At 43.8% G+C, this 26,470-nt stretch overlaps 1 protein-coding gene across 3 annotated transcripts in view; it reads right to left on the bottom strand.

Moving 5' to 3' along the window:
• Positions 1–6,057: 6,057 nt before the first annotated feature.
• FAM78B (family with sequence similarity 78 member B) overlaps positions 6,058–26,470 on the bottom strand; it is a 108,310-nt gene continuing 87,897 nt past the window's right edge. The window contains exons 2-3 of one of the 3 annotated variants that reach the window (XM_070467716.1): positions 19,232–20,168; positions 10,299–10,388 (exon numbers count right to left, since the gene is read on the bottom strand). In XM_070467716.1, coding sequence (XP_070323817.1) covers positions 19,646–20,168 — 523 coding nt within the window. In that variant the 3' untranslated portion in view covers positions 10,299–10,388; positions 19,232–19,645. Of the gene's footprint in view, positions 10,389–19,231; positions 20,169–26,470 lie in introns of all 3 variants that reach the window. The other 2 variants (XM_020898351.2, XM_070467717.1) reach the window with 2 other exon arrangements.

Consider the following 26,470-nt stretch of genomic DNA (forward strand, 5'->3'; position numbering starts at 1 on the left):
TAATATGTTGTTTGATTCTGTTTGCTAGAATTTTGTTAAGGATTTTTGCTTCTATGTTCATCAGTGGCCTGTAGTTTTCTTTTTTTGTGGCATCTTTGTCTGGTTTTGGTGTTAGGGTGGTGGTGGCCTCATAGAATGAGTTTGGAAGTTTACCTTCCTCTGCAGTTTTCTGCAAGAGTTTGAGTAGGATAGGTGTTAGCTCTTCTCTAAATTTTTGGTAGAGTTCAGCTGTGAAGCCGTCTGGTCCTGGGCTTTTGTTTGTTGGAAGATTTCTGATTACGGTTTTGATTTCTGTGCTTGTGATGGGTCTGTGAATATTTTCGATTTCTTCCTGATTCAGTTTTGAAAAGCTGTTCTTTTCTAAGAATTTGTCCATTTCTTCCAAGTTGTCCACTTTATTGGCACATAGTTGCTGATAGTAGTCTCTTATGATCCTTTGTATTTCTGTGTTGTCTGTTGTGATTTCTCCATTTTCATTTCCAATTTTATTGATTTGATTCTTCTCCCTTTGTTTCTTGATGAGTGTGGTTAATGGATTGTCTATTTTATTTATCTTTTTGAGGAATCAGCTTTTAGCTTTGTTGATTTTTTCTATGGTCTCTTGTTTATTTCTGCCCTAATTTTTGTGATTTCTTTCCTTCTACTAACCCTGGGATTCTTCATTTCTTCCTTTTCTGGTTGCTTTAGGTGTAGAGTTAGGTTATTTATTTGATTTCTCTCCTGTTTCTTGAGGTAGGCTTGTATTGCTATGAACCTTCCCCTTAACACTGCTTTTACTGAATCCCATAGGTTTTGGGTTGTTGGGTTTTCATTTTCATTCGTTTCTATGCATATTTTGATTTCTTTTTTGATTTCTTCTGTGATTCATTGGTTATTCAGAAGTGTGTTTTTTAGCCTCCATATGTTTGTATTTTTAATAGTTTTTTTCCTGTAGTTGACACCTAATCTTACTGCATTGTGATCAGAAAAGATGCTTGAGGTTTTTTCAATTTTTTTGAGTTTACCAAGGCTAGATTTACAGCCCAGGATGTGATCTATCTTGGAGAAGTTTCCACGTGCACTTGAGAAAAAGGTGAAATTCATTGTTTAGGGTGAAATGTCCTATAGATATCAATTAGGTCTAACTGGTCCATTGTATCATTTAAAGTTTGTGTTTCCTTGTTAATTTTCTGTTTAGTTGATCTATCCATAGGTGTGAGTAGGGTATTAAAGTCTCCCACTATTATTGTGCTACTGTTAATTTCCCCTTTCATATTTGTTAGCATTTGCCTTACATATTGTGGTGCTCCTATGTTGGATGCATATATATTTATAATTGTTATTCTTCTTGGATTGATCCTTTGATCATTATGTAGTGTCCTTTGTCTCTTTTCAAGGCCTTTGTTTCAAAGTCTATTTTATCTGATATGAGTATTGCGACTCCTGCTTTCTTTTGGTCTCCATTTGCATGAAATATCTTTTTCCAGCCCTTCACTTTCAGTCTGTATGTGTCCCTAGGTTTGAGGCAGGTCTCTTGTAGACAGCATATATAAGCGTCTTGTTTTTGTTTCCACTCAGCCAGGCTTTGTCTTTTGGATGGGGCATTAAACCCATTTACATTTAAGGTAATTATTGATAAGTATGATCCTGTTGCCATTTACTTTGTTGTTTTGGGTTTGAGTTTATACACCCTTTCTGTGTTTCCTGTCTAGAGAAGATCCTTTAGCATTTGTTGAAGAGCTGGTTTGGTGGTGCTGAATTCTCTCAGCTTTTGCTTGTCTGTAAAGCTTTTGATTTCTCCTTCATATTTGAATGAGATCCTTGCTGGGTACAGTAATCTGGGTTGTAGGTTTTCCTCTTTCATCACTTTAAGTATGTCCTGCCATTCCCTTCTGGCCTGAAGAGTTTCTATTGAAAGATCAGCTGTTATCCTTATGGGAATCCCCCTAGTGGGTTATTTGTTGTTTTCCCCTTGCTGCTTTTAATATTTGTTCTTTGTTATACTATTAGATCTTTGTTAATTTGATTAATATGTGTCTTGGGGTGTTTCGCCTTGGGTTTATCCTGTTTGGGACTCTCTGGGTTTCTTGGACTTGGGTGGCTATTTCCTTCCCCATTTTAGGGAAGTTTTCAACTGTTATCTCCTCAAGTATTTTCTCATGGCCTTTCTTTTGTCTTCTTCTTCTGGGACTTCTATTATTCGAAAAAATGTTGGGACATTTAACATTGTCCCAGAAGTCTCTGAGGTTGTCCTCATTTCCTTTAGTTCTTTTTTCCTGTCTGCTTCATTTATTCCCCCCATTCTATCTTCCACCTCACTTATCCTATCTTTTGCCTCAGTTATTCTTCTGTTTGTTCCCTCCAGAGTGCTTTAATCTCATTTATTGCATTATTCATCATTAATTGACTCTTTTATTTCTTCTAGGTCCTTGTTAAACTTTTCTTGCATCTTTTCAATCCTTATCTCCAGACTATTTATCTGTAACTGTATTTTGTTTTCAAAATTTTGGATCATTTTCACTATCATTAGTCAGAATTCTTTATCAGGTAGATTCCCTATCTCTTCCTCTTTTATTTGGCTTGGTGGGCATTAATCATGTTCCTTTACCTGCTGGGTATTTCTCTGCCTTTTCATCTTGTTTAGATTGCTGTGTTTGGGGTGGCCTTTCTGTATTCTGGCAGTTTGTGGTTCCTCTTTATTGTGGAGGTTCTTCCCTCTGGGTGGGGTTGGATGAGTGGCTCATGAAGGTTTCCTGGTTAGGGAAGTTTGCATTGGTGTTTTGTGGGTGGAGCTGGATTTCTTCTCTGTGGAGTGCATGAAGAGTCCAGTAGTGAGTTTTGAGGTGTCTGTGGGGTTTGTGTGACTTTTGGCCACCTGTATTTTTGTGCTCAGGGTTATGTTCCTGCATTGGTGGATAATTAGCTTGGCATGTCTTGCTCTGGAACTTGTTGGCTCTTGGGTGGATCTTGGTTTCAGTGTAGGTATAGAGGCTTTTGGATAAGCTTTTGTCGAATAATGGTCCCTGAAGTCAGTTTTCTGGTGTTCTCAAGTTTTGGACTTAAGCCTCCTGCCTCTGGCTTTCAGTCTTATTCTTATAGTAGTCTCAAGACTTCCCCATCCATACAACACTGATGATAAAACATCTAGGTTAATGATGAAAAGATTCTCCACAGTGAGGGACACCCAGAGAGGTTCACAGAGTTACATGGAGAAGAGAAGAGGGAGGAGGGCGATAGAGGTGACCAGGAGGAGAAGAGGGGGAATCAAAACGGGAGAGAGCAAGCTAGCCAGCAATCACTTCCCTATTTGCTCTCTACACTTGAACACCCGGAGAGGTTCATGGAGTTATATAGAGAAGAGAAGAGTGAGGAAGGAGATAGAGGTGACCAGGAGGAGAGGAGGGGGAGTCAAAAGGAGAGAGACAGATCTAGCCAGTAATCAGTTCCCTAAGTGTTTTCAGCAGCCTGGAACACCCAAAGAGACTCACCAAGTTAAGTAGAGAAGAGAAGGGGGAGGGAGGAGACAGAGGTGACCTGGGGGAGAAGAAGGAGAGTCAAAAGGTGAGAGAGCAATCAAGCCAGTAATCACACTCCTAAGTAAAGATTGGTACTGAAAATTGGATTCTTAAAGGTACAGAATTGATAACAAATACCAAAAAGCAAAGATTAAAAATCTAGAGTAGAGGTTAGACTCTCAAAAATTCAATATTAAAAAATAAAAAAAATTGCAAAAGGTATAAAAAAATATGAAATTTGCTTTAAAAATAGGGTCCCCCCCCCAAGGTAATAGTAGGTTTTAAAAATGAAAATTAAAGGAGTAATAAAGAAATTTTTAAAAATTTAAAAATGATAATTGTAAAATATACCTAGGAATTTCTCTGTAGCTGTTGAGGGCAGTGTGGGGTCAGGGGAGATGCCTAGGATCTTTTCATTAAAGGCACCAAACCTAATATGGAGGCTCCTCCCACACAGGCTTCCCTAGTAACTCAGAGGGTAAAGACTCTGCCCACAATGCAAGAGACACTGGTTTGATTCCTGGGTTCAGTACAACCTCTTTCAAACCTAATTACCTCCCAAAGACTCCATGTCCAAATACTACCACTTTGAGGATTAAGGCTTCAACATGTGAATTTGAGGAGTGTACAAACATTCAGTCCATAACACTTCTCCTCCTATAGTTTGTATCTCCTAAGCTTTCCCAGAAACAAAATTCAGTCTTATTTCTTAGCTTAGACTAGGAAATAGTACCAGACTAGGCTCAGTACAAGCTGCCTTTCAGGCCAATTGGACACCTTTTTAAAAAAATTTACTGGTGGGGATTCTCCAATCCTGAGATAACAAAGATAAGAAAAATGATGAAGAAGCCTAGAAGAGAATAAGAAACACAGCTAGTTGCTCACAGACACAACTGTACCCTGGGGTGTGTCACAGGAATGTCTTTGTCTGCACTGATGCGCAGGAGCTCCTAACGAGGCCCACGTACCAGTGCTTCTTCAATACATTTAGTGTGATTATGCATGTGCAGTCACAGAACACCTTCAGAGCGGGCTTGCTTTGAATCTCTTTGAATCAGATAATTAGTTTACAAACAGAAAATATTTACTGTTTTAATTTGCCCAACTTTAGTAAGAACTGCTTTGGGAGTTGTGTGCCATATGCTATAAAAATAACTCCTTTTAATTATATTTATTTACTTAATGAATCACACAGATAGTAGGTGAACGGAGTGTTGAGGCAGCCTGCAGAGTTGCCCCAAGGCGTCACATTTGTACTGCGCCTTATGATTTATAATGTAATTTAAAATCCAGTCTTATCTTTTGTTTGCAGGGAACTTTTCAAGGTTCCATACACCTAGTAAGACACAATGCTGGGTCTCAGTTTTGGATTTTCTGGCTTCATATCTTGTGCTCTTTACACATGCTTTGAGAAAATCACACAATGGAGTCAAGAGAGACTTATTGGAATTCTCACTGTGACAGTAGCTATGTGACTTTGGGAAGGTCACTTAAACTCTCTCAGCTGCAATAAATTAAGTCCTCATGGGTTAAGATAGGAGACAATAAACCTAAGACTGCTTTGGAATGTATAAACGGTAGATCTCAAGCTTTACATGGAAAAGGATGCCTGTTAATGCAGAGATTAAATGGGATGTCAAGAGAAGCCATAATTATTTGTTGTTGTTATTAGTAAGTGCTTTTGACACTGTTTCTTGGTATATAGCCTACACAGAAAATCACCTGGAAGCAGATCTTCTAGTACTCTTGATCCTCTTATCTATTCTTTCCCCCTACCATAGTACTTCTTTCCATCTAACTACTGTACAATGTCCTTATTTATTGTATCTACTGTCTGTCTTTCCTCCCACTAGAATGGAAGTACCAGGAGGGACAGATTTTAATCTGTTTGGTCCACTGAGGAATGTCCAGCATCCAGAACAGAGCATCTGGCACATATTGGTCATTAATAAGTATTTGTTGAAATAAAAAATCTTTTTTCTCTGAGGATCAATCCAGTGATCTCCTTCACTTATGCAAGAGCAGGCTTTCAAGGGAGGGGGCATGGAAGAAACACATCAACTTGCAAAGAGAACCTGGGCATTTCTGTGATACAAGGACTGAGAGTCAACTCCTCCCCTAGAGGTTAGAAGCTGGGATCTCCAAGGGGCCCCCACCCTGTCTCAGAGCCAGATGAGTTATGAGACTGCTGACCCAGGGAGGACAGGGCTCAGCTCCTTGACTTGGGCATAAAGCAGAGGCATAGAAATTTGTGACGAAGGCGACTTTAGCATAAGGTAAGACTGATTCTGGAAGGTCACCTACAGCAGTGAGAGTGGCCCTGCCAAGCTCCATCCCTAGGAACTGCACTCTCAGCATCAAGCCTCCCTGGCTTTGAATTGTGTCTGTGAGCATCTGTGCTTTATATAAACTCATTTGGTGCATCCGTTAGCAAGATGTGTCCTAAGGTAGTTACTTCTTTGCTTTATGCCATTTTGATTAATGAAAGGCTTCATTGGATACTCTGCTTTCGGATAGTGGGAGAGACCCCTATATATACATACATTCATACTTGGTGCATTCAGCCTTTGCCAGCGCATTATTTATTTCTTAAAATGAATGACATAGAAAAAAAGTGCAAATTGCCCTTTCTCAGAGACTGTACCTCAGAACATGCTCTCTAGTGGAGAAGATGCAGAAATTCTTTCCTAAAATGTGTCCACAAAGCTGCTTCCCATGGAATTGAGGATGTGCTGCTTGGCTGACTTGTTAATGTTGCGGGGGTGTGTGTCTTTGATTAAAAATACATGTGCTTAAAAATGCATTCCCCTCGCCTCATGACATGTATGATAGAGAAATATTTTTTCCAGGAATGGAAATCACTATTTGCCACTATTTTTATATCTGGGCTTCCTTTTTTGCTCTCCCTCTTTTGAGTGGTGGTGGTGGTGGTATGTGTGTATGCGTGAGAGAGAGAGAGAGAGAATTAAAGAGAGATGAGAGAGAGAGAGAATGTGAACTAGTGACTCAGCCCTCTCAAAACAGCCGATCCCACAGAATGGTCACAACTCTTATTTAAAATAGCCACGACAGATTTGAATAAAAGTTGCAGTAGAGAGAAGAGCTGGTATCTAGATGACTCCAAGCTCTTACCAGCCAGGCACTGACTTCCAAAGCAGAAAAGCAGGTTCAGGGCTAGGTAGTAGGGAGAGGCAGAGTGGGGCTGGGATTCTGATGGGCTGGGTCATCAATTCCTTTTATCTCCATTGGGTTTCAGAATCTAAGAGGTCCATCCCTACTACACCTCCCCTCTCGCCTAGCTGCCATCTGAGCATCTGAAAATGCAACTCTGAGACAGAGAAGGCAATATCCCAGAAGGTTTAACTGCCTTCAGGAAGCCAGACTCTTCCAAATAGCTTGTTGTAGTCAGAACTTGGGTAGCAAGTGTTAAGCTAGAGGAAAATCATTTAGTAAAAGGAAAGTACAAACTGGTCAAAGAGTGCTCCAGGGAAGAGTGAAGGTGGAGAGAGGATGGAAGAGCAAGGTTTGCTCTTTGTGTTTCTAGAAAGTTCTCCTTCCCCTAATTTCACAGCACTGAGTCACAGATTAGGATAGAATATCATCAGGGAGAAGGATGAGGATCCCTTTCTCTTCCTTACTCAATGTCATCCAGCTTCTTTCTCAACTGAGACTTGCCTTCTGGATCAACGATGATTGCATCACTTGCCTTAGTCTGCCAGATCTCCTTGCTGAGCAGGGCTCCTGCATCTGCCTCTGTATGTCCCAGGGTCTTATTCCTGGAGCTTTCCCTGGGCTTTTTGGAAAACCCAGCACTGCATCTTTAAGGACCAAATTACAGAGAAAAGATACATTGTTGTTGAATACATACTGTATTTAACATTTTTTAATCCCAGAGAAGTGAAATGCAACATCTGTTTGAGTTTATGTAATGTCCAAAGACTGACAATTCAGAATTTCCTAATTAAAGTCATTTTTAAGGCACTCTGCAGAGCCAGCTTTCATTCTCTTCCTTCATTGGGTTCTTCTCCAAACTGTAGCAGAATACCTGGGTCCTCTTTCTTCAGAGCGACACACACATGCTCATGCTTCGAACCTGCTCTTTGTCCTGACGACACAGAAAACAGCACAATTCCAATTGGGAGACAGGAAAGGAAGGAAATACATGTGGTGAGGTGGGTCAGAAGAACACGGAGAAGATGTACAAATCGATGAACTGACACGGTGGGAGCAGAAAAGAGAAGGAGCAGAAGGGAAATGGGACAGGGTGGGGTGGGCCAGATGGCTGGCGGCCAGTGAAAAATAGGCTACATTTCCCAGTGAGGTTTCAATTAATTTAGCTGGTTCCTTTTTTTTTTTTTTTAAGATGTGGCCGATATAAGGGAGGTGTCCCAGAGTTAGGGGAAGTGTATATACATTCAGTGTGCTTGCTTGTGCTCATGCACTGAAGAAGGTTTGATTTTAGACATAGGCATGATTTAGGGGCTCTAAAAAGCCCCCTTCTGATAAAAAATAACATCCCTTACTGGCCCACTACTGTGCCTGAAATTCCCACCACGAGAGCCACGCTTTCGGGTTAAGGCAAAATCTATAGCCCCTATTAAAACGTAAGTGTCACCTGAGAGGGCAACACTCAAGTCTTCAGCACCCACTGACTGAACTGCCTGCCACCTATCCAGAGCAGGACCCTGAGAGATGGGATGGAGGGGCCGGCACATTCTGACTGTTGGGGAAGAAGGCTGGGTGACACGGGGTGCATTAGAGGGACAGCTTGGGCAGCTGAGGCTGTGACGTAGTGTCAATAGTTGCTCCAGGAGGTTTCTCAGGGGCAGGAGAGTAACCCTTGGAGGGATGGGGTAGCAAAAACGACTCCTCCCACACCACAGGTTTCCTGTGTGTGTGTGTGGTATATCTAACAGTTTGTAAATATTACAACATTCTGGGTATATACCCAATATATTGGGTTGGTCAAAAAAGTTCATTCAGGTTTTTCTGTAACATACTATGGAAAAACCCAAATGAGCTTTGTGGCCAACCCAGCAGAATTCACTTGGGCCTGTGAAGAACAGGGTATATCTCCATGCATCCCTGTGGTGTGTATGCAGTCTGTGCACATGTGCACACACACACATTTCCTCACAGTCCGCAGTAAGAGATCTTGTGAGCTGTCTGGGATTTGGATGGGTCCGGTTCTCGGGGAAAGGACTGGCTTGGGGCAACATGACTCCTTTCTCCATTTTCAGCACTTTCATTCGCTTCAGGTGGCTCTGCAGAAATGGCCAAGGCGTGGCTTATAAAGACTGGGCATGGACCTTTCCACCCGGATTGGGATCTGAAGACGTTCATGTGGAGTTGGGGAGCCTGGGGAGGGGCAAGTGGAGAGAGACTGTGGCAAAGGGTAGGTCTGAGATCAGCCCACAGGCTGCGCAGGAACCACTCTTGGGTACAGCTGGCAGGATCTGCCAGGTTGACTGACCTAATGGGGAAGAGTCAGAAATGGGGAAGGCTCAGGGGGAGGAGTGGGACAAGAATGCATCACCCCTCAAAGGCCTTTTCCTATTCTTGGCACAGGAGAAAACTTGGGAAATCACGGATGAAGAATGTGGGCGGGGGGAGGGCCAAAGGTGGGAAGACACTAGAAGTGCTTCTCAATCCCAGTCTCACATTAGAATCATCTGGGTGACTTCTTAAAAACACCCGTCCCAGGCCCCACCCACAAAGATTCTGCTGGAATGAGTTGGGGCAGGGATCAGACATGGGTTTTCTGTAAGTTCCTCGGTGTCTCAAATGTACTTGCCACATTAGTTAAGAAGACAGCACCAGAGCAATTGAGAAGTCTAGTTCTGAGAGGGCCAGGCTGGAGCTGACTGGTCAGTCCCCACCATCACATGAAGGAGAGGAGAAGGGTTGATATGAGGGGGGACTGTGGGGGACAGTTCTGAGAGCTTCTACTTGGACAGCCAAGCCTCTATTGGTTTGTTTGGCTTTACAGCCTCACTAGGTCTCTAACCCGCCTCTGGTTTAAAATCTGTCTGAGGTGGAGATGTCTGGGCACAGGGAGAGAATTTCCCCCCTGTTTCCTGTCACTTCAGAGAGGAACTATTCACTGTGCTGTACGGGGCCAAGAAGACAAATTCTGGGGTGAGATGGGAGTAGATTTTTCTGTTATATAATAAACACAGGTTTCATAAATAAATAAACAAACCAGTAAGCAAGGCAATAAACAAAAAAATGCACACAGTTTTTGCTCTCTTAGAGTGGTTCCCTCCTCACCCCATTGATCCTGGTGACGTACACTTTGCCCTTGGTCACCTGAAAGTAACCAGCCCAGCCGCGTGGAGGAAGTAGGACTGCTTTGGCCCCGGGTCTGCGAGGATCAGAGAAATCTAGACAGAGTGTTAACATTGGCCACCCATGTGGAAGAGGGAGAAGGAGAGGAGATATATATTCCCTCTGTTTTTCACCCAAAAGTATAGGGAGGGAGGTTAGGGCTTGGGAACCAATGCTGGAACATTTTAGGTATCTGAAGTCCCGATTGACCAGCACTTCATCCCAGCTTCACTTAGAGCTGTGGGAATGGACTTGAGGTCTGGATGGACCCAACCGTTCCACACAAAAAGATGCAGCCGGCACAACTCCCACTTCAACACAGCTCCGCAGGAGCCAACCAGCCAGCCTGTGGAGAGTGCTGTGTGTGTTGGGGGTGGGAAGGGGGACAGGTCATGGGGTGAGGGAATGGGAGGATGGTGAGGAGACAGGCAGGATGGCGCCCATTTTAATGGGCAGTCAGCTCTCCAGGGCTTCAGCTTCTCGAGCCAGCAGCCATTGCTCACGCCCTCCTCTTTAGTCTCTGCCATGTGGTTCTGCTCCTGGGCGTGCCTTGTTCTACTAGGTGACCTGTATGTGGACATGGAAACATGTAAATAGAATGGGCATTAAGACAGTGGTCAAAGAATGTCATTCCTTAAAAGCAGATGTTTATAATCTGGGCTTCATAAATAGATTGCAAGGGGACAATGACTCTGAGATTTTTATGCAAACTTATGAGTACTTATTTACATATGCATGCTCTGTCAAGACAGTCTATAGTATTTATGTGGTTTTTAAACAAAAGCAATATTAGATTCTAGATCGTCTGTAAGTGTAACCCATTAGCAAGGGACAAAAGGGTCTACAGAAATGGGTGGGAATTCCAGACCCTCCATGGCTTTGGTTCTCAGCATCCAAAGGCACAGGTAATTTGTAAGAATTGCTGATTGACCAGAACTCCACAGCTCTCCCAGTATACCTGTGCATGGGCATATATTAGAGCTGTGCTAAAACATTTTGAAGGTGCATCTATATTACTCAACTTGAAGTTGTTGATCAATTTTTCTTTCTTTTTTTTTTTAAAGACTATGTTTGCAGAGTACTTGCATGTATGTGGTAAGTTGTGGTCCTAAAGAAGAAGTGAACTGAATATTTAAAATAAAAAGGGTATTTTTGAATGCATGAAAGGAGTTGCTTTGAGGTAAATCCCAGCATTGGACATCCTCCTCTTGCTTTCCTGATCATTTGTTTATGCTTTGTATCATTGGATTGTTGATATGTGGGGTTGGTTATAGCAATGTACTACTATAATGGCACAATGAGTTTTTGTGATTCCAAATGAACACTGTTGCATTCAGATTTTAGGCATGGTTTCAGTTTCAGAAAGAAAAAAAAAATCTCAAATTCGTATAGAGATGGTGAAATAAACCTGTTCCAATTGTTTGAAATTTGCCGACAACCCCAGTATATACACAAATTGGGGCTTAATAGCCCAGTAGCCATTCTGGAAACTGTCCCTCCCTTCATCCTGTGCTCTGGAATAACTGCCATGCTCTAGTGTCAACGAATGCCAGTTCCCCTTCCTGCAGTGAGAGACTGATGTGCGGGGCTCTGCCAGCCTTTGATGTCACGCATGCCACAGAGTGACACATATGGTGGGTGATGGGAAAGAGTCGGGTACTGAGAGGATACAGGTGTGCAGAGGCTTGGAGACAACCTCGGAATATGTCTACTGTTCATGGACCACAGTGGAGAGATAACTGTGTGCAAAAGTCACATCATTGTGATGATCACTCTATATGACTATTATATTTATTATCATATTCCTATTATATTAGTTATACAATAAGGATGCCTTTAGATTAGCATAATTTTTGCACAAAAATTTTTTTCAACTACATAGTTGAGTTTCAGCTATCAATTTTCCCCAAGGCAAGGCACAGGAAGCTTAGGGTTATCCGTCAATGTGATCCCACAAACCCAAAAACTTTAAGGGACTGACTGTGGCACTGAGGACAGGTTTTCTTCCCATTTCACAGATGGAAAAGTGCAGGTGATCTGCATGAGAAGTCTTGCCTAATAAAGTCAATCCAATATCAGGTCTTAGGGATTCTCAGGTTTCCGCATCCACAAAACCTCCTGAGCACTTGAAATAGGCTTGGTAAATGACTCTTTCTCTACTGAAGAGGAAAAGACAGGATTGTTCTGGCTGCAGGAAGTTTGGAATCCAACTGAGTTTAGAGTTGCTTATTCTCTCGTAAGAAATGGCCCATTTCCTTTCTGATAAACATGCCCAAAGATAGCATTTCTCTTGGCTATTGTGAATGGCTTTTTGGATGTGGTATTTTCTTGTTGTTTCTTCAGGTGAGATAGTGAGTCTTTAGTCCCTGATGTGTGTGTGTGTGTGTGTGTGTGTGTGTGTGCATGTATGTACACTGTGTGCGTGCATAAGTGCTGTGCATGAAGAGGTAGGTAGGATAGTGCCTTTGTCCCTGTTCATTGGATATGCATACACAAAGTCCTTCTTTATTTCCTAATTAATTAGTAATAATAGCTTTCTATAGTTTCTGGTATGTGAGGGAGTGAAGTGGGAAATAATCTAATTGGCTGTCTTGCTTTCAAAGCCCAGTTTAATGAAATAGTTCTCAGCCTGAAGTGCATGTATTATCTTTCCTGTTATTTTTCCAATTAATATTTCATTGGATCATGTCTGTGTGGAATATTCTAGTTGGTTTGAGGTGGGGGTGAGGGGATGAGAGCAGATGGAGAGATGACCAGCTGTTCCCCTCATTACCAGGGCCATGTATGTACTGGTGCAGCTGTAGGTTTTCCCCAATGCCTTTCCTTGGAAGAGCTCAAATAGCTTGACAGAGTGCTGCCTGTCGCCTTAACCATCCTCACCGGTCTCTTGGGCCAGACAGACAGACAAAGGGACCTCTTGCCAAGCTCCCTGGGTTCGCTGAGGTGCGTGACTCCAAAGGGAAAGTGAGTAGCTCCTGAGTGTCCTGTGAGCATTGTCTACCTGCAGACTGTTTAGCCTAGAGGAGTGAACACCTCTTATAAATACTTGTTTTAAGAGTGAGTCTCCAGAGGGACCTCACAATACCCTCCCATATCTGCTCTTTTTGTGAAGAGAAGATGGCATGAAACAGGGCTGGGCCTGGGGTAAGGCAATCCGGATGCCCAGGGCAGACACTGAAGGGACCTCCCTCTCAGCAGATGCAGAATCATTGTTCACAAACAGGAGTGAGTGCCTTCTTAGATTTTCCAGGGCGGGCACCTTGGTTGGTTTATGTCTGGCCTGAAGCAAAGCATTCTGTCCTCTCTCCTGTCTCCTCCTTGCTCCCAGTGATGCTGGATCTCAGGCAGTCTGAGTTCAGTCCCCAGGCTTAGCCATCTCTCTATTCAGATGCTTCATGTGCACCATCAGAGCCGCTCACAATCCCCAGGGAGGTCTGCATGCACCTAGGCTGCTGCTCTGCGTCTTGGCCTTCTCCCTTCATTGCTGTAAGTTGAACATCTATTTTCCCTTCTCTTGGGCATTTCTGACCCAGTATTCAGCTGTTTTAAGGGTCAGGCCACATTTTCTGGGTTAGTGAAGGACAGATAGGAGCTGGAGGCAGAGAAGAGCCTCCTTTGCGTGGCCATGTGACCTGCTGCCCAAAGGCCTGACTTCATGTTTGTCTTGGTGAGAAAAGATAGTCGGTTCTCTTTGGGATCACTCTCCAGCTGGGCAAAATTGCCTTTCTTCCCAGAAAGTCTGTGGTGCGGCCAAGCTGGGAGTGACACACAGACTGGGATGTGGGGGCAGGGGCCTTGGAAAGCAGCGCTGAAGCCAGTGCTGTGGCTGGTCGGGGGGTGGGGGGGGGAGGTGGGCAGGCAGAGAAAGGGGCCATAGCCAATTATATTTCCAGTGTGCTGAGACAGCCTGGGGTCGGAGGCAGTGTAGGAAGAAGTATTTCTTCCTTTCACGTGCACCCATGTGACCAAATCTGTAACGTTATCTACAAACTTGTAGTTTCAGCCAAGATCTGGTGCATCTTGTAGAGATGGGAACTGTGTAGAGACAGACCACACAGGCCAGTGGAGACCCACATAAAGATATGTATACATATAATAATAAGAATAATTTTCCCCTCTGCATTTCTTGCCTGAGCCCATGATAGGAAAAATGTAGCTGTCCTTTGCTGGCTTCTCCAGGAAGCTTAAGTAGGCAAGTCATTTTGGGATTTCAAGTCTGGCCCAGATCTGATCAGCCTCTTTTCCTTTCTGAAAGATCTCTTAAAATGCCAGCTATAAATTCTTCCCAGAGATGCTTTCTACAGGGCTATGTAGAGGTCTCCTTTCTTTCCTTGACTGCCAGGGTCCAGGCCTCACCATCAAGGTATCTGGGGGCAGGGTGAACTCGGGACCCCCACCATCCCCCACAGGGCCAGGCCTTCCCTGGCAGGGACATTGGGTTTCCCTGAGATGGTCTTGGGCTTCCAATCTGATGGGGCTTGAGGGCCTGCAACTCATTCTGGGCCCCGTGATTCTACTGACACGACAAGACCTTACATCAGGCAGCACTTCAGACATTTTGGAGTGTTTCCAGACATCACATCACTGTGTCTTCCTGACTACGATGCTGGCTGTGTTAGTGGCTCAGTTAACAGAGGAGGAAACAGGCTGAGATGAATGACATGATCTGTTGAAGGTCTAGTTCATCAGCTGGGTTTAGAAGACTCAGGTCACTCGGAGGTCCTGGGCTCTGGCCTCTGACCTCAGAGAGCCCAAGTAGCCCTCCTTTCCAATACGGAAGAAGAAAGAAGTCACCTGAAAGCGCAGAGCCTAAGACCACCGAACCCAGATTCCTCAGGAGAGCTTACTCTGCCTGGTCAAAGTGCACCAGAGATCAATCAGGGCGGCTGTGCACAGACTTTCTCTGCAAGTGAGTCAGCCCTGCCTCAGGAACAGCAGGGGAGAAAATGGTCCACCAGAGTGGAGGAAAGGTGAGGAGCCAGAAGACTGAAATTCAAATCTTAAGAGCACCATTGGTAGTAGTGTGACCTTGGGCAGGTCACTTGACCTTCAAGTCTCTCATCTGTAAAATGGGGATATAAATTAGATCTTACAAGATTGTTGAGAATCAAATCAAAAAGTATTTGTGTCTGTGCTATGCAAACTGCAACAAACTAATCAGACGGGAATTATTGTTGTTAATAACAATAAGAATATAAGGATTAGACAAACACTAAGAATTTCTATCTTGAATAGAGATGTTTCATACTCTGTGTAAAAGGGAGAAAACAGCCTGTAAGCTGTAAAGTGCTGTAGACCTCACAGGGATTGCTAGGAGGACTGAGGTTAATTAGCAATGCGCCCCATCATGGGAGGGAGCACGGCTGACCAAGGTGGGCAGCAGGACTCCGTCTCTGCAGAGGCATTCTTGTGAGTGTTTAAAGATCACCAAACGACCTTGGCTGTCCTCTACTCACTGAGCTGGCAACTCTTCTGAAGGCCTTCCACAGGCAGATGTCCTAGCTAAGAAACTGGAACCAGACGTACTCAAGATCTCAAAAGAAATTAATGGCAATAAGACTCTGGGGTAAAAATATCTCTGGGCCCTGAGCTAGCTCACTCCACTCCCTTTCTGTCTAAGGATCGTTTAGGCTTAATTATAGAGTTCAGGCATTCATTGGGGTTTTGATTAATTTTCTTTTCAGCTTGAAGCATGTGTGAGTGTAGCAGGTCTGTGTGTGTGTGTGTGTTTACATCTTTTTTTGCAACTCAGTTGGGAGCTGGCTCTGGCAATGTTTAATTGCGCCCTCGGTTCTAACAAGAATAGTCGATGTGCCAACTGGAGCTTGGAAAGACATTGTCCCAAAGCCTCCGCCCCACGGGCTGCTCCTGCTGCGTTGAGGGGTGGCGGGCGGTAAGGCCTTGCTCAGCTGGCACCTCAGCTGTGGGATGCTTGCTTCCCTCCCCTTTTTGTGCTCTTGGTGTTTCAGGGATTCTGGGACCAGGAGAGTAGATTTCCTACTCCACTAATTACCAGTACTGTGCTAAAAGCTGGTGAGTGACAGCCAGCTCACCCACACTGCAGCCCCTGGCAGGATTTTTTTCTGGGCAAATCTCCTTGTGGATTACACAGTTTTCTGCATAAAAAAGCAGTGCTATTTCTCTTATTTTATTATGCCCACTTAGTTGACGGGTAGGGACTACATGACTGTGTAGGTGAAAGTGACTTGCTTTCTCCATTCCTGTCTTCTCTTCTGAGCTCTCTAGGCAGGGAACAACTCAAGAGGCACCAGAGTATAGTATAGCAAGAGATTTGGAGCCAAATGGCTCAGTTTGAATCCTAATTCCTCACATTTTCTATTTGTGTGCCTATCCACTTAACCTCTGTGGATCTTAGTTTATTGTTATACTCATAAGACTGTCTGGGGACAAAAAAAATGCATGTGGAAGCCTTTGGTAAACGACTCCATAAATCATACTTCTTTGATTTTACTGCTCAGAATGACTGCTGAGAACATGATTTTGACCTGTGAGATATTCCTAGCTCCAGAAAAGAGGGAATTGGAAAAAGGCCCATGGAAAGGAAGACAGAGAAAGAACTAGCTTCCAACCTTCTTGGGTGCTGTGGACCAAAGCAACAAGCTGGGAATGTAAGATGCTGCAAAGACCCAGATTAAGAGTTCAAAACAGTTGGTATAGAGAAAAGAGAATCAGGAACATTCATTTCTTGGACATAACTGTTCTTTAAAGGGTGGATTTGATTGTCTCTAGTGCTAAGAGGGTGAATGGCTCAAGGATTGTGACCATGTTTTGCCTGGAGCCAAGAGGAGAACTATGGGTCTCAGGTGAGTGTGACTATGCTGTGATATGAGATATGGGGACCCAGATCTTCTCTTGGCTCTGCTTCTGATTATGACCCTGAGAATGATGTGACCCCGAATAGATGAGACCTCAATTTCCTTGAGATTATGGAATAAAAAAATCTCAAAGGAATCTATGAGGAATCTATGACTTAATAAAATGCTCTTTTCCACATAGGAATTAAAAACTCTTGTGCCACTAAGAGACTGTTGTGGTATGTATGTGTGTTTAGAATCCAAATATAGTAGTAAGACCACTCAACTAAAACCTGATCGAGGCACCACACGCACCCCTTTAAACTGACGGCGTCTGGTGTCAGACACAGGGGCTGTCGGGGGAGACAAGTCTGATGGGAGGACGGAGGTGACCTCACTCTTGTTGGAGAGCCTTTCACTTGGCAATATCCGACTAAGCTGAAAGGTAATGACCGAAAGGCACTATTTCCTTCTAAAGCAACTCTAACTCTAAAATAATAGGCTGCAGCGCAATAGAACATTCTGCCAGGCTGACTTCAGAATTGAGAGACCCAACTACAGGTTTCACAGCACTCCCACTGACAATAATCGTAATGTATATTTGCATAGTACCTTTAACTTTTATAAGTACCTTCCTATCTATTTCTCTCATTTTTTTTAATACCTAATTTTCCAGAAAACTTGCCCAGGGTAGTTTCTTTTAAAACTCTAGAAAATGTGAGTTTTCAGTGGGAAAAAATGTCTAACTAAGTGTGTAGCATTTATAAGTATAGATATGCCCTTGAAAAAGTTATGCTATATGTAAACATAATCATGTAAGTCATATCATGTTTTCATGGGTAGAAATCTTGTGTAGCATTTTGTAATGTAAAAAAAAAAATCTTTCCTCTTTAACCTTCTGTTTGTTACAATTTTAGATTTTTAAATATCAGGTTTTCTTAAAGTAGGGCCATAAGGATTAGATTTCAGGATCAGTATCCACACTCCAGAATTCCATGAGGGTAACATCTAATTCAATCACAGGGAGAGATTCCTATTTCTGATGTCAACATGGAAAACTAAGCAGCTTTGTATTTAAACCATGGAGCTCTCTGAGACTACCTCTCCCATAAAATAAGGAGAAATGGGAAAGGACAGGGAAATCCAAATGTAACAGTTGAACTGTTTCTAAATGGAATGTCTCCAGGTCTTCTGTGAGTCATTGATGTGTCATTAATGTGGTGTTATAAATAACTCAGCTTGCCATCAATAACTAGTCTATAAGAGAGTAGTTGGTGGTTAGGGTGTGAGGTTAAAATTTGGAGTGGGTCTGTTAAACCTCTCATGTAAATAAGCACCTACTCCCATGACCTGAAGTAACCTGAAGTAAATGAGACTAAACTTAATTTTTAATAAAAGTAATGAACAAGTCTTCCTGCTTTTTCTTCTCCATCTTCAAACTCAGATAAAAGATAGGTCCATGGAGCCAACCAAGGGATTATAATAACTGCATGAACCTTAACTCTCTCATCTCTGAAATTATGCTGGCAATATCCACTCATAAAATCCACAATGGTATTGTGGGAGTTTTAGAATTATTTTGCATGGAGGGTTTTGAACAAGGATCTATCTATCTATCTATCTATCTATCTATCTATCTATCTATGTATCAAAATTAGCACTATCAAGAATAAAAGGAAAAGCTCTTTTGTAATGATTTAAAAGTTTTTTTGTGGTGATCTTATGGCATAGATTGGATACCTTTAAAAACGTATATTGTCCTGACTAGAGGGAATATAGCTTCTCATCCTTATTGGTTGGATCTCACCAATAGAGGTTTGTTTGCTGTGAGTAGTTCAGCTTTTCATTGAGAGTCTGAAGTTAAGCATGAAGAAGCACTTTCTCACAAATGCTCAAGCAGTTAAAGTTGAGCTTCTGTGAAACTGAGCTGAAATAAACATATAGAGATACACAGCATATGTACCGTGTATGCATGAAGGCTGCAAGCATGCATGCAGATACGGCCAGCAAGTCTGCCAGCAATCATGCTGGCACGTGTGTCTGCATGTGTGGATGTGTAACAGTAAAACACTGTTCTTACTTGTTGAAATGTTCTCGAAACTCTACATGGGTTCATGTCGTATAAACAATTATCTTTTTTGTAAATTTAGGGCTGGTTGGGAAGAGAAGAAGCAGCTGTAAACAAAGCCACAATTTGGGTTTCAGCAAAAACATGGTGAGGTCCCCAAATATCACAGCTATTGCAGAATTCAGAAACTATCTATCCAAATACTGTGGTTGAGGATACTCTAAATAAACAGATTTTGGAAAGATGTGGGTAGATGGAAACATTAGAGTCATCATCGACTAGAACCACCGTCAGCACCCTGGACAGTTCCTAGGAGGCTCTCCCGTGGAACGGAACCAATATGTCCTATTTTCTTAGCGTTTCTTTCATTTCAGTGAATGTGTTGATGATCTGATGATTGACTCATACATGCACAGGTGTTACTTTGCAGTAACAAAGTTATCCCCTCCTCTTTCCATTGCCCATTCACTTTCATTCCGCCCCATTCCCCAGCACCCTCCAGTTAGACAATGGGACATATGTCTTACAAACACCTGGTGTGGATGTTTTCACTTTCACTTCTAATTGGTCGGGAAGCAGCATTTGCCACAGGCACTGTTTAATTTTGTTTCCATCCCCTGCATCTCACAGGAAAGAAATGGTCAATAGTTCAGATAAAATAATCATCCCGGTCAGCTCCAAAATATGGCTACTTGCATGGTAATCACAGCAAGTCTCTCAGAGCAGTGATTTTCTTTATTCCTAAAAGGAAGGGGTTTTTTCCTAAGGATTATGGTTCTACCACCCAAGGAGCAGCTCTACTCTTCACAAGTGGCTGCAAAGGCTGGCAAACCACGAGGTCTGCTTTGGCTCAGAAACTCAGTTTGGCTCCTGCCACTCCTGGCAACCTCACTGCGTGTCTCAGTGGCATATGCTCCGCACACAGTCAGGCCAGTCTGCTTCTACTTAGGAGGGATCACAACTAGAGGTGGCCCCCGCTTGGGCCTCCACATGAGGACCTGGGCATCGTTGGCATTGGGCTTCACTAGTGCATTGGGGGGTATGGGCTCCATCCGGCTCAGGATCCGGGGCTGCTCCTGCTGAGTCCTGCCCACCAGCCGGGCCCGTTGCCCCAAAAGTTGGAGCGGGTCCACCTCAATGTCCACCCTCATCCTCCACTTGATGGTCTGCAGAATGATCTTCTCTTTTGTCGTCGTGTTCATGGCCACCAGCCAGGTGGTGAAACTTTGGTCCCTCTTGATCCTTGTGAGCAGAGGCACATTGCTGTCACTCACTGGCACTGCCCACGTCACACTGGGGTAGAAATTGTCATTCATGCTGACGGAGAACCTGGAGATCTTGTTGGTGGGGCCAACCAGGGTCACAGTTTCTGTGGTGTTCCCGTACCAAGGGTAGCTCACCCCATCTGAGTCACTGATCGCTTTTACTCTCCCTTCCCTCAGGTCAGGCAGTTCCCAGCTTGACCTGGCAAAGCAGAAGAGACGCACAGAAAAGAAGAGGCTGAATGAATTTTTTAAAAGCTGGAGAGCTGCCCACCACTTACTAACAGTCAACTTGGGCAAAATAGGAAGTTTAGAGGGGGAGTTCAGGTAAAAAATTTCTATGCTGTCCTGACTTCAGGATTAAATGAGAACAAATCAAAACAGAACAGAAATAAAATGCAACACCAATACAAATTAAATTAAGCCATAAGTAGTTCAACAGAGAGCAGAAATCTCAAAGAAGCATTGGTGAGATCCACAAAGGCACCAACTAGCTGCAATAGTATAACTGTAATGAACTATCTAGAGGTATTCAACTGAATAAAAATACTTTCTCAGGGAGTATGAGCTTATGTAAGGTTTGCTTGTTAAGAAAAGATGGTGGTTGAAATTTGACATACTTATAAGGAAGTTTCAGGTGGAAAGGAGGGCAAAGAGAGTTAAGGTTAAAGGTTATACTGATTTCATATGAAATCACAGTAGTATAATTTCTACTCAACAGAGAAAAATGTTTAAATTCTAGTCATTGGCCAATCCAGTGTTTAGGAAACCTGCACACAGAAACTCGTAACAGGAGATAATGGTCAGCTCTGGGAAGGCACCTCCGTGAGCAAGCTGAGCCACAGACCGGCATCCATAGTCTGCTGTGCTCTTCTCCCACCACCTCTGAGTCCAGCCTGGAAGTCTAACTGCTTAGCTTAGCAATCACGCCATTCTGGGCACATTGGTACTCCTCCTGGCTGCTTTTAACTTTGAACAGAAGGAAGGAGGAGAAGATATGCCCATATTCTTAGCCCATGTTTCTCCCCCAATGCTATGGAACATTCTCCATCATCATCATTATCATAACTGATACTGATTGAGTGCTTCCTCTATTCCAACCTCTATGCTGAGTTTTTTATGTTATCTCAGTTAATGCTCAGAATATCCCACAAGATAAATATATCTTTATTTCCATTTATACTTGAGAAGGCGGACACAAAAATTTTAAGGCACATGAAAAAAGTTCTACAGGTTGTAAGGCGTGGAGCTGGGAGTTGTCTGACTCCAAAGTCTATGATTTTGACCACTAAGCAACAATGCCTTCTGAAGTGTCATTACATGATGCTGGAAGAAGCCAGAGTGGAGGGGATTCAGGTTATCCAATGATCTAGCAGCTCCCAGAGCAGCCACAGGAAGCTGGACTGGACCCCACTGGGGGGCAGATATTTAGTCAGCAGAGTCTGGCTATGCAACCTCCATATATCCTTTCCTGGGACCAAGAATAACTCTCAGTAATGTATAAGAATTTAATCATTAAGGAAAGAAAGGAGACTGCACCACTCATCAGTGAAGAGGTGGTTTTGTTCGATACAAAGCTCTTCCTCTTATGAAGTGACAGAAGAACCTGCAGGACTTTATACCAATGGCCTGAAAGGGAGCTGCATCGCCAGGTTAATACTGAACTGTCTCAGAATCTTTCATACAAGGGCACTAACTGCTGCCTCCTGCTGCCGCCCCCGCCCTGCCCCCCGCCCCAGCATTCCCTATGCTAGTCAGACCCAGCCTGAAGGGAAGGGAAAGCTGGACTGCCTGGAGGGGAGGTGAGCCCACCGCTTCAAGAACCTATTCTCTTGCCTCCATGCCCTTAATAACTGCTGGCAATAACTGCAGTGTATAATGGTTAGCAGAAACTAAGTAATATGAATTGACTTGATGCAGAAAGTTGGAGATTTTGTTACCATTTTGTTACTTGTGCTAGCTGTAGCTGGACAAAGTAGTAGCCAGATAATTCTATAGCTGCTTCTTACTGTCCAAAAGGGAATAAGCGTTGTTTGGGATATAATCATACAAGGTCAGGTCAAGTGAGAACCGAACTGCTTGCTGGGTGGATGAAACAACCACACTGGAGGTAGCTTTGTGTCCCAAGTCAAAGGGCTGCTACAATTACTCAGTCACAAGGCACTCATTTTCTGTGCAGCTCCAACCCGCTTCTTCACTTTGGTTACAATGACCAGGCTCTGCTTGGCCTGTGGTTCCTCCGTGGGACTGGAGGACAAGTATTCTCAACAGTGTAAAACTGTACTCGCTCTCCTGTCCTAAACACTGGGCCAACTGTGGCATGTTGTTTAGGGAATTTGGCTTGTTATAACACTGTCCTTTTCTGGGCTGAATATCTTGCCATTCAATTATTTTTTTCTATAGAGTATTTACAGTTCATACTTTGCCTCTATTTTCCTACACAGAATTATGTGAGCAGAGACTTGGGCCCAAAGCTTAGTTTGGTCCCAGATTTTCTGAAAACAGAGATAATAAAAATAAAGTTGCACTCTTGTGCCCGTCTTGAAAGAGAAGGAAGATACCCTTGTCTTGAAAGATTCTCTGGATCAGAGAAATGAAACAGGCTTCTTAATCATCACAATGGACACGAACTTGAGCAAATTCCAGGAGACAGTGAAAGACAGGGAAGCCTGGAGTGCTGCAGTCCATGGGGTCACAAAGAGTCAGACATGACTTAGCAACTGAACAACAATCATCACATCAAAACAAAGGCATCTGGAAAGTGTAGCCAGTGAATGTGGTGACCTTGGGAGGTTACACACTTGTTCATTCCACCCATTGCTGTGACTTTGCCCACTGCTCTATGGAAACCCCTCAGATCTGAGGCATGGTCTCTTTCACAGCCCCAGATACCCTAGGACTACAGCGGTTAAGGAAGAGTGATTTTGGAAGCAGCCAAAACTCATTGTGACTTAAACCTAGTGGTTGGGAGTAAGTTTCTTTCTGAAAAGTATCATATCATTTTTATTTCTTTTATGAAAAATAGCTATTAATGTGCACTCCAAGGTAGTGGTTTTTACAAAAAGTTATGCCTATAAAATGCATAACTGGTTAATGCAGTTTTTAAAATAGTTTTCAAAGAGATCCCTGATAAGTTCCAAGAATAGCACCACTGGAATCATTCTATGACTATTACAACTACTTTGAATGAGATGCCAGATCACTTCAAATTCCACATGACCCAAACTAAATCCGCCACACCCACCATAAATTTGGGCTTCCCTGATAGCTCAGTTGGTAAAACATCTGCCTGCAATGCAGGAGACCCCTGTTCAATTCCTGGGTTGGGAAGATCTGCTGGAGAAGGGATAGGCTGCCCACTCCAGTATTCCAGCTTGGAGAATTCCATGGACAGTACAGTCGATGGGGGTCACAAAGAGTTGGACACGACTGAGCGACCTTCACCATAAACTTGGTCCTTTCACCCTGTCTCTGCTGCAGGCATTGGTCCGCTGCTCATCCCATCTTCCAGGCCAGAAGCGTGATCATTTTTGGCTCTTCCTCTGCCCTGCCCTAGGCTCCACAGCTACTGTGCTACTGCATATTGTGAATTTTTCCCCACAAATGATGCTTGACTTTATCTCCCTTTCTCCATCAAACTCTCACTGCCCTTGTTTAATCCAAGCCCTCAGCATCTCTGACCTGGTCTACTAGAATGGTCCACAACTGGTCTCTCTGCATCCAACTCTGATCCCTCTTAAATTCATCTTCCAGGCTGCATTGATGTGCAAATATGCAGATATGATTATGTCTTTTCTCTGCCTAAAACCCTTCACAGTCTCCTTTACGTGGACATCACTGGCATCACCTACAGGAAAAATTCCAGTTCCTGAATAGGACGTTTGTCACCCTCTGTGGTCTGGCCTTCCTGTCCCCATAAACCATGCTGTTTCTCGCCTCTTTGCTCATGCTGTGCCTTCTACCTGCACTGCTCTTTCCTCTCCTGAAGTCTTCCTGTGTGTGACTACCTGATATTTGAGAATCATTGCACGCCCCACTTCCTCCAGGAAGCTTGCTTCTGCACTTCCATGGATATCTCCAGGTCCTTATAGGTCCCAGATTTTAATTATCTGGAAGGCTTGCCCCCTTGCCCCATCATTCCTGGCAATCTTTCCTGATTTCCTGAATCTCAGTGCAATCTTTCCTGATCGCCATATTTAACATCAAAACTTCCTGCCCCAGCCCTCACCATCCCCCATCTTTGCTTCATTTTTCTCTGTAGCACTGTCTAATATAGTATATTGGCCTTCCCTGGTGGCTCAGAGGGTGAAGTGTCTGCCTGCAATGCAGGAGACCTGGGTTCGATCCCTGGGTCAGGAAGATCCCCTGGAGAAGGAAATGGCAACCCACTCCAGCACTCTTGCCTGGAAAATCCCATGGACAGAGAAGCCCAGTGGGTTGCAGTCCATGGGGTCACAAAAGTGCTGAGCATGACTTAGCACCTGAGCATGGGTAAGGAAAAGAGAACTATGCAAAGTCACATAGATGGGAAGGGGTGGTGCCAGCATTTAAAGCCAAATCTCCTTGACCTCAAACTCTGCCTTTTCCACTGCATCACACTTGTGGGAACAGCTCCTTTGAATTCTATATCTCACATTTCCTTCCTTGAAGTCTTGGTGTGATGGATGCAGGAAGCACCAAGGCTGCCCTCAGGAGTCTTGTATGTCAGTCCCAAGGTGGCAGCCAGCTGACCTTAGCATGTCAGCCTCAGGCTGTTCATGTGTAAAATGGGAAGAAAAATAAGTCCACCTCCTTAATCTCAGGGCTATTCCAAGGATCAGATGAAGTGATGTGATGTGTGAACAACTGCTTTGTAAACTGTAACACACTAAGTCAATATTAATTCTTCTCATATCATTCCCCTCCTCCAACAACTCATCTCCTCACTGTGATAAACACAGTGTTTTTGTTTTAGACAATCAGCCATTGACCCAAAGCTCACAGTTAATGGACTCGCCAATGGAGCTAATAATGAAAACATCGATTATTGCAACCTTCATGCTTTCTGAATCCCGTTTCTAGAATAAAGAGGCAAATCTCAATCAAACAAGCTTATGTGAAGCATTTCATTCAAATAAGCAGTCCCTGGGTTTAAGTACAGGCCTCCACCCAGACCCAGCCAGTTTTCCCAGTGTCCATGAGGGCCAGAGCAACCTCTCTGAGGGAGCCTTGCTTTGCTCTCGTGGAAGCCCTGTGGTCATCAAGTGGATGGGGGCAGGGGCAGCAGCCTTGTTGAAGGCGGGGAGTGGGCAGGTGTGCGGGGCGCTGCTGACACTAACACCCTCTGATGGAGACTGGAATGGGAGTCAGAGAACCACAGATGGTTTCAAGCCTGTACAGCTGCCAGGGAAGGCTCTGAGATCCTGGATGCTTTTACCCATCAAGCCCAGGTAAGAAGAGCCCCTGCCTGGCCCTACACTTTAAACAGACCCACTCTAGTATCTCCTGGCCATGCCCTTTCATGGTGGGCAGGGAGTCTGTGGGGCCAAGAGGGCATATGCCCACCTATAACCTGGGCCCCTCCTTAAAGATCCTCCTCTGGGTGTCTGAGATCCAGCTCCGATGGCCCCACACTTGCCTTCAGGGTCTACATAGGCCTTTTTCCTGGTCTGTTTTCCTGAGGGTAGTCCACGCCACCTGTGTGTGTACCCCTGGACCCAAGGTGTTTGTACTCATGGAGTTCGCACATGCCTCTGTATGATGAGCCACATCTTGATGTGACGCAGAGCACGGGGAAGGAAGAGGCATGGAACTAGGTCCTGAGGGTCGGGTACACCTATGCGGCTGTATCTGGCACAGAACTTTGGGAGCTTAAGAATTCTAAACCTGAGCCTGGCTCTCCAGGTTGTTATAAAGATACATCTGTTAAGGTCAGAGGATAGAACTTAGCATTTTGTTAGTATGACTTTTACATTTAGCATTGTTAGCTTGACTTAAAATTAATATTCAAAAATATGGTATGTGGGCCTTCATGCTTCTCTTGGACCATGAAAATATTAGGGGTAGGTAAGAGGTGGGACTCATTAGAAAAGATTGTGATACTGCGAAAGATTGGAGGCAGGAGGAGAAGGGGATGACACAGGACGAGATGGTTGGATGGCATCATCGAATCAATGGACATGAGTTTGAGCAAACTCCAGGAGATGGACAGGGAAGCCTGGTGTGCTGCAGTCCATGGGGTAGCAAAGAGTCGGACAAGACCGCGTGACTGAATAACAACGAAAGGTGGGAGATCTCTAGCCACAGCTCTGGAACCACGGACAGTTCCAATTCTGAATTTTCTCTGGGTATGCGAGTTTTATTCACATCTATTTAGTCTTAACTCTTGGAAATAGCGTTGCATTTACCTCTTACACGGATTGCATGAGGTGGACACCATTTCACTTTCCATTATAATAATAAGAAACCGGCTCAAGGTCATCCAGCTAGTGCTGGGCAGAATTGGATTGCGAACACAAGATCTAA

Source organism: Odocoileus virginianus, chromosome 5 (assembly GCF_023699985.2).
Source record: "Odocoileus virginianus isolate 20LAN1187 ecotype Illinois chromosome 5, Ovbor_1.2, whole genome shotgun sequence".
NCBI lineage: Eukaryota > Metazoa > Chordata > Mammalia > Artiodactyla > Cervidae > Odocoileus > Odocoileus virginianus.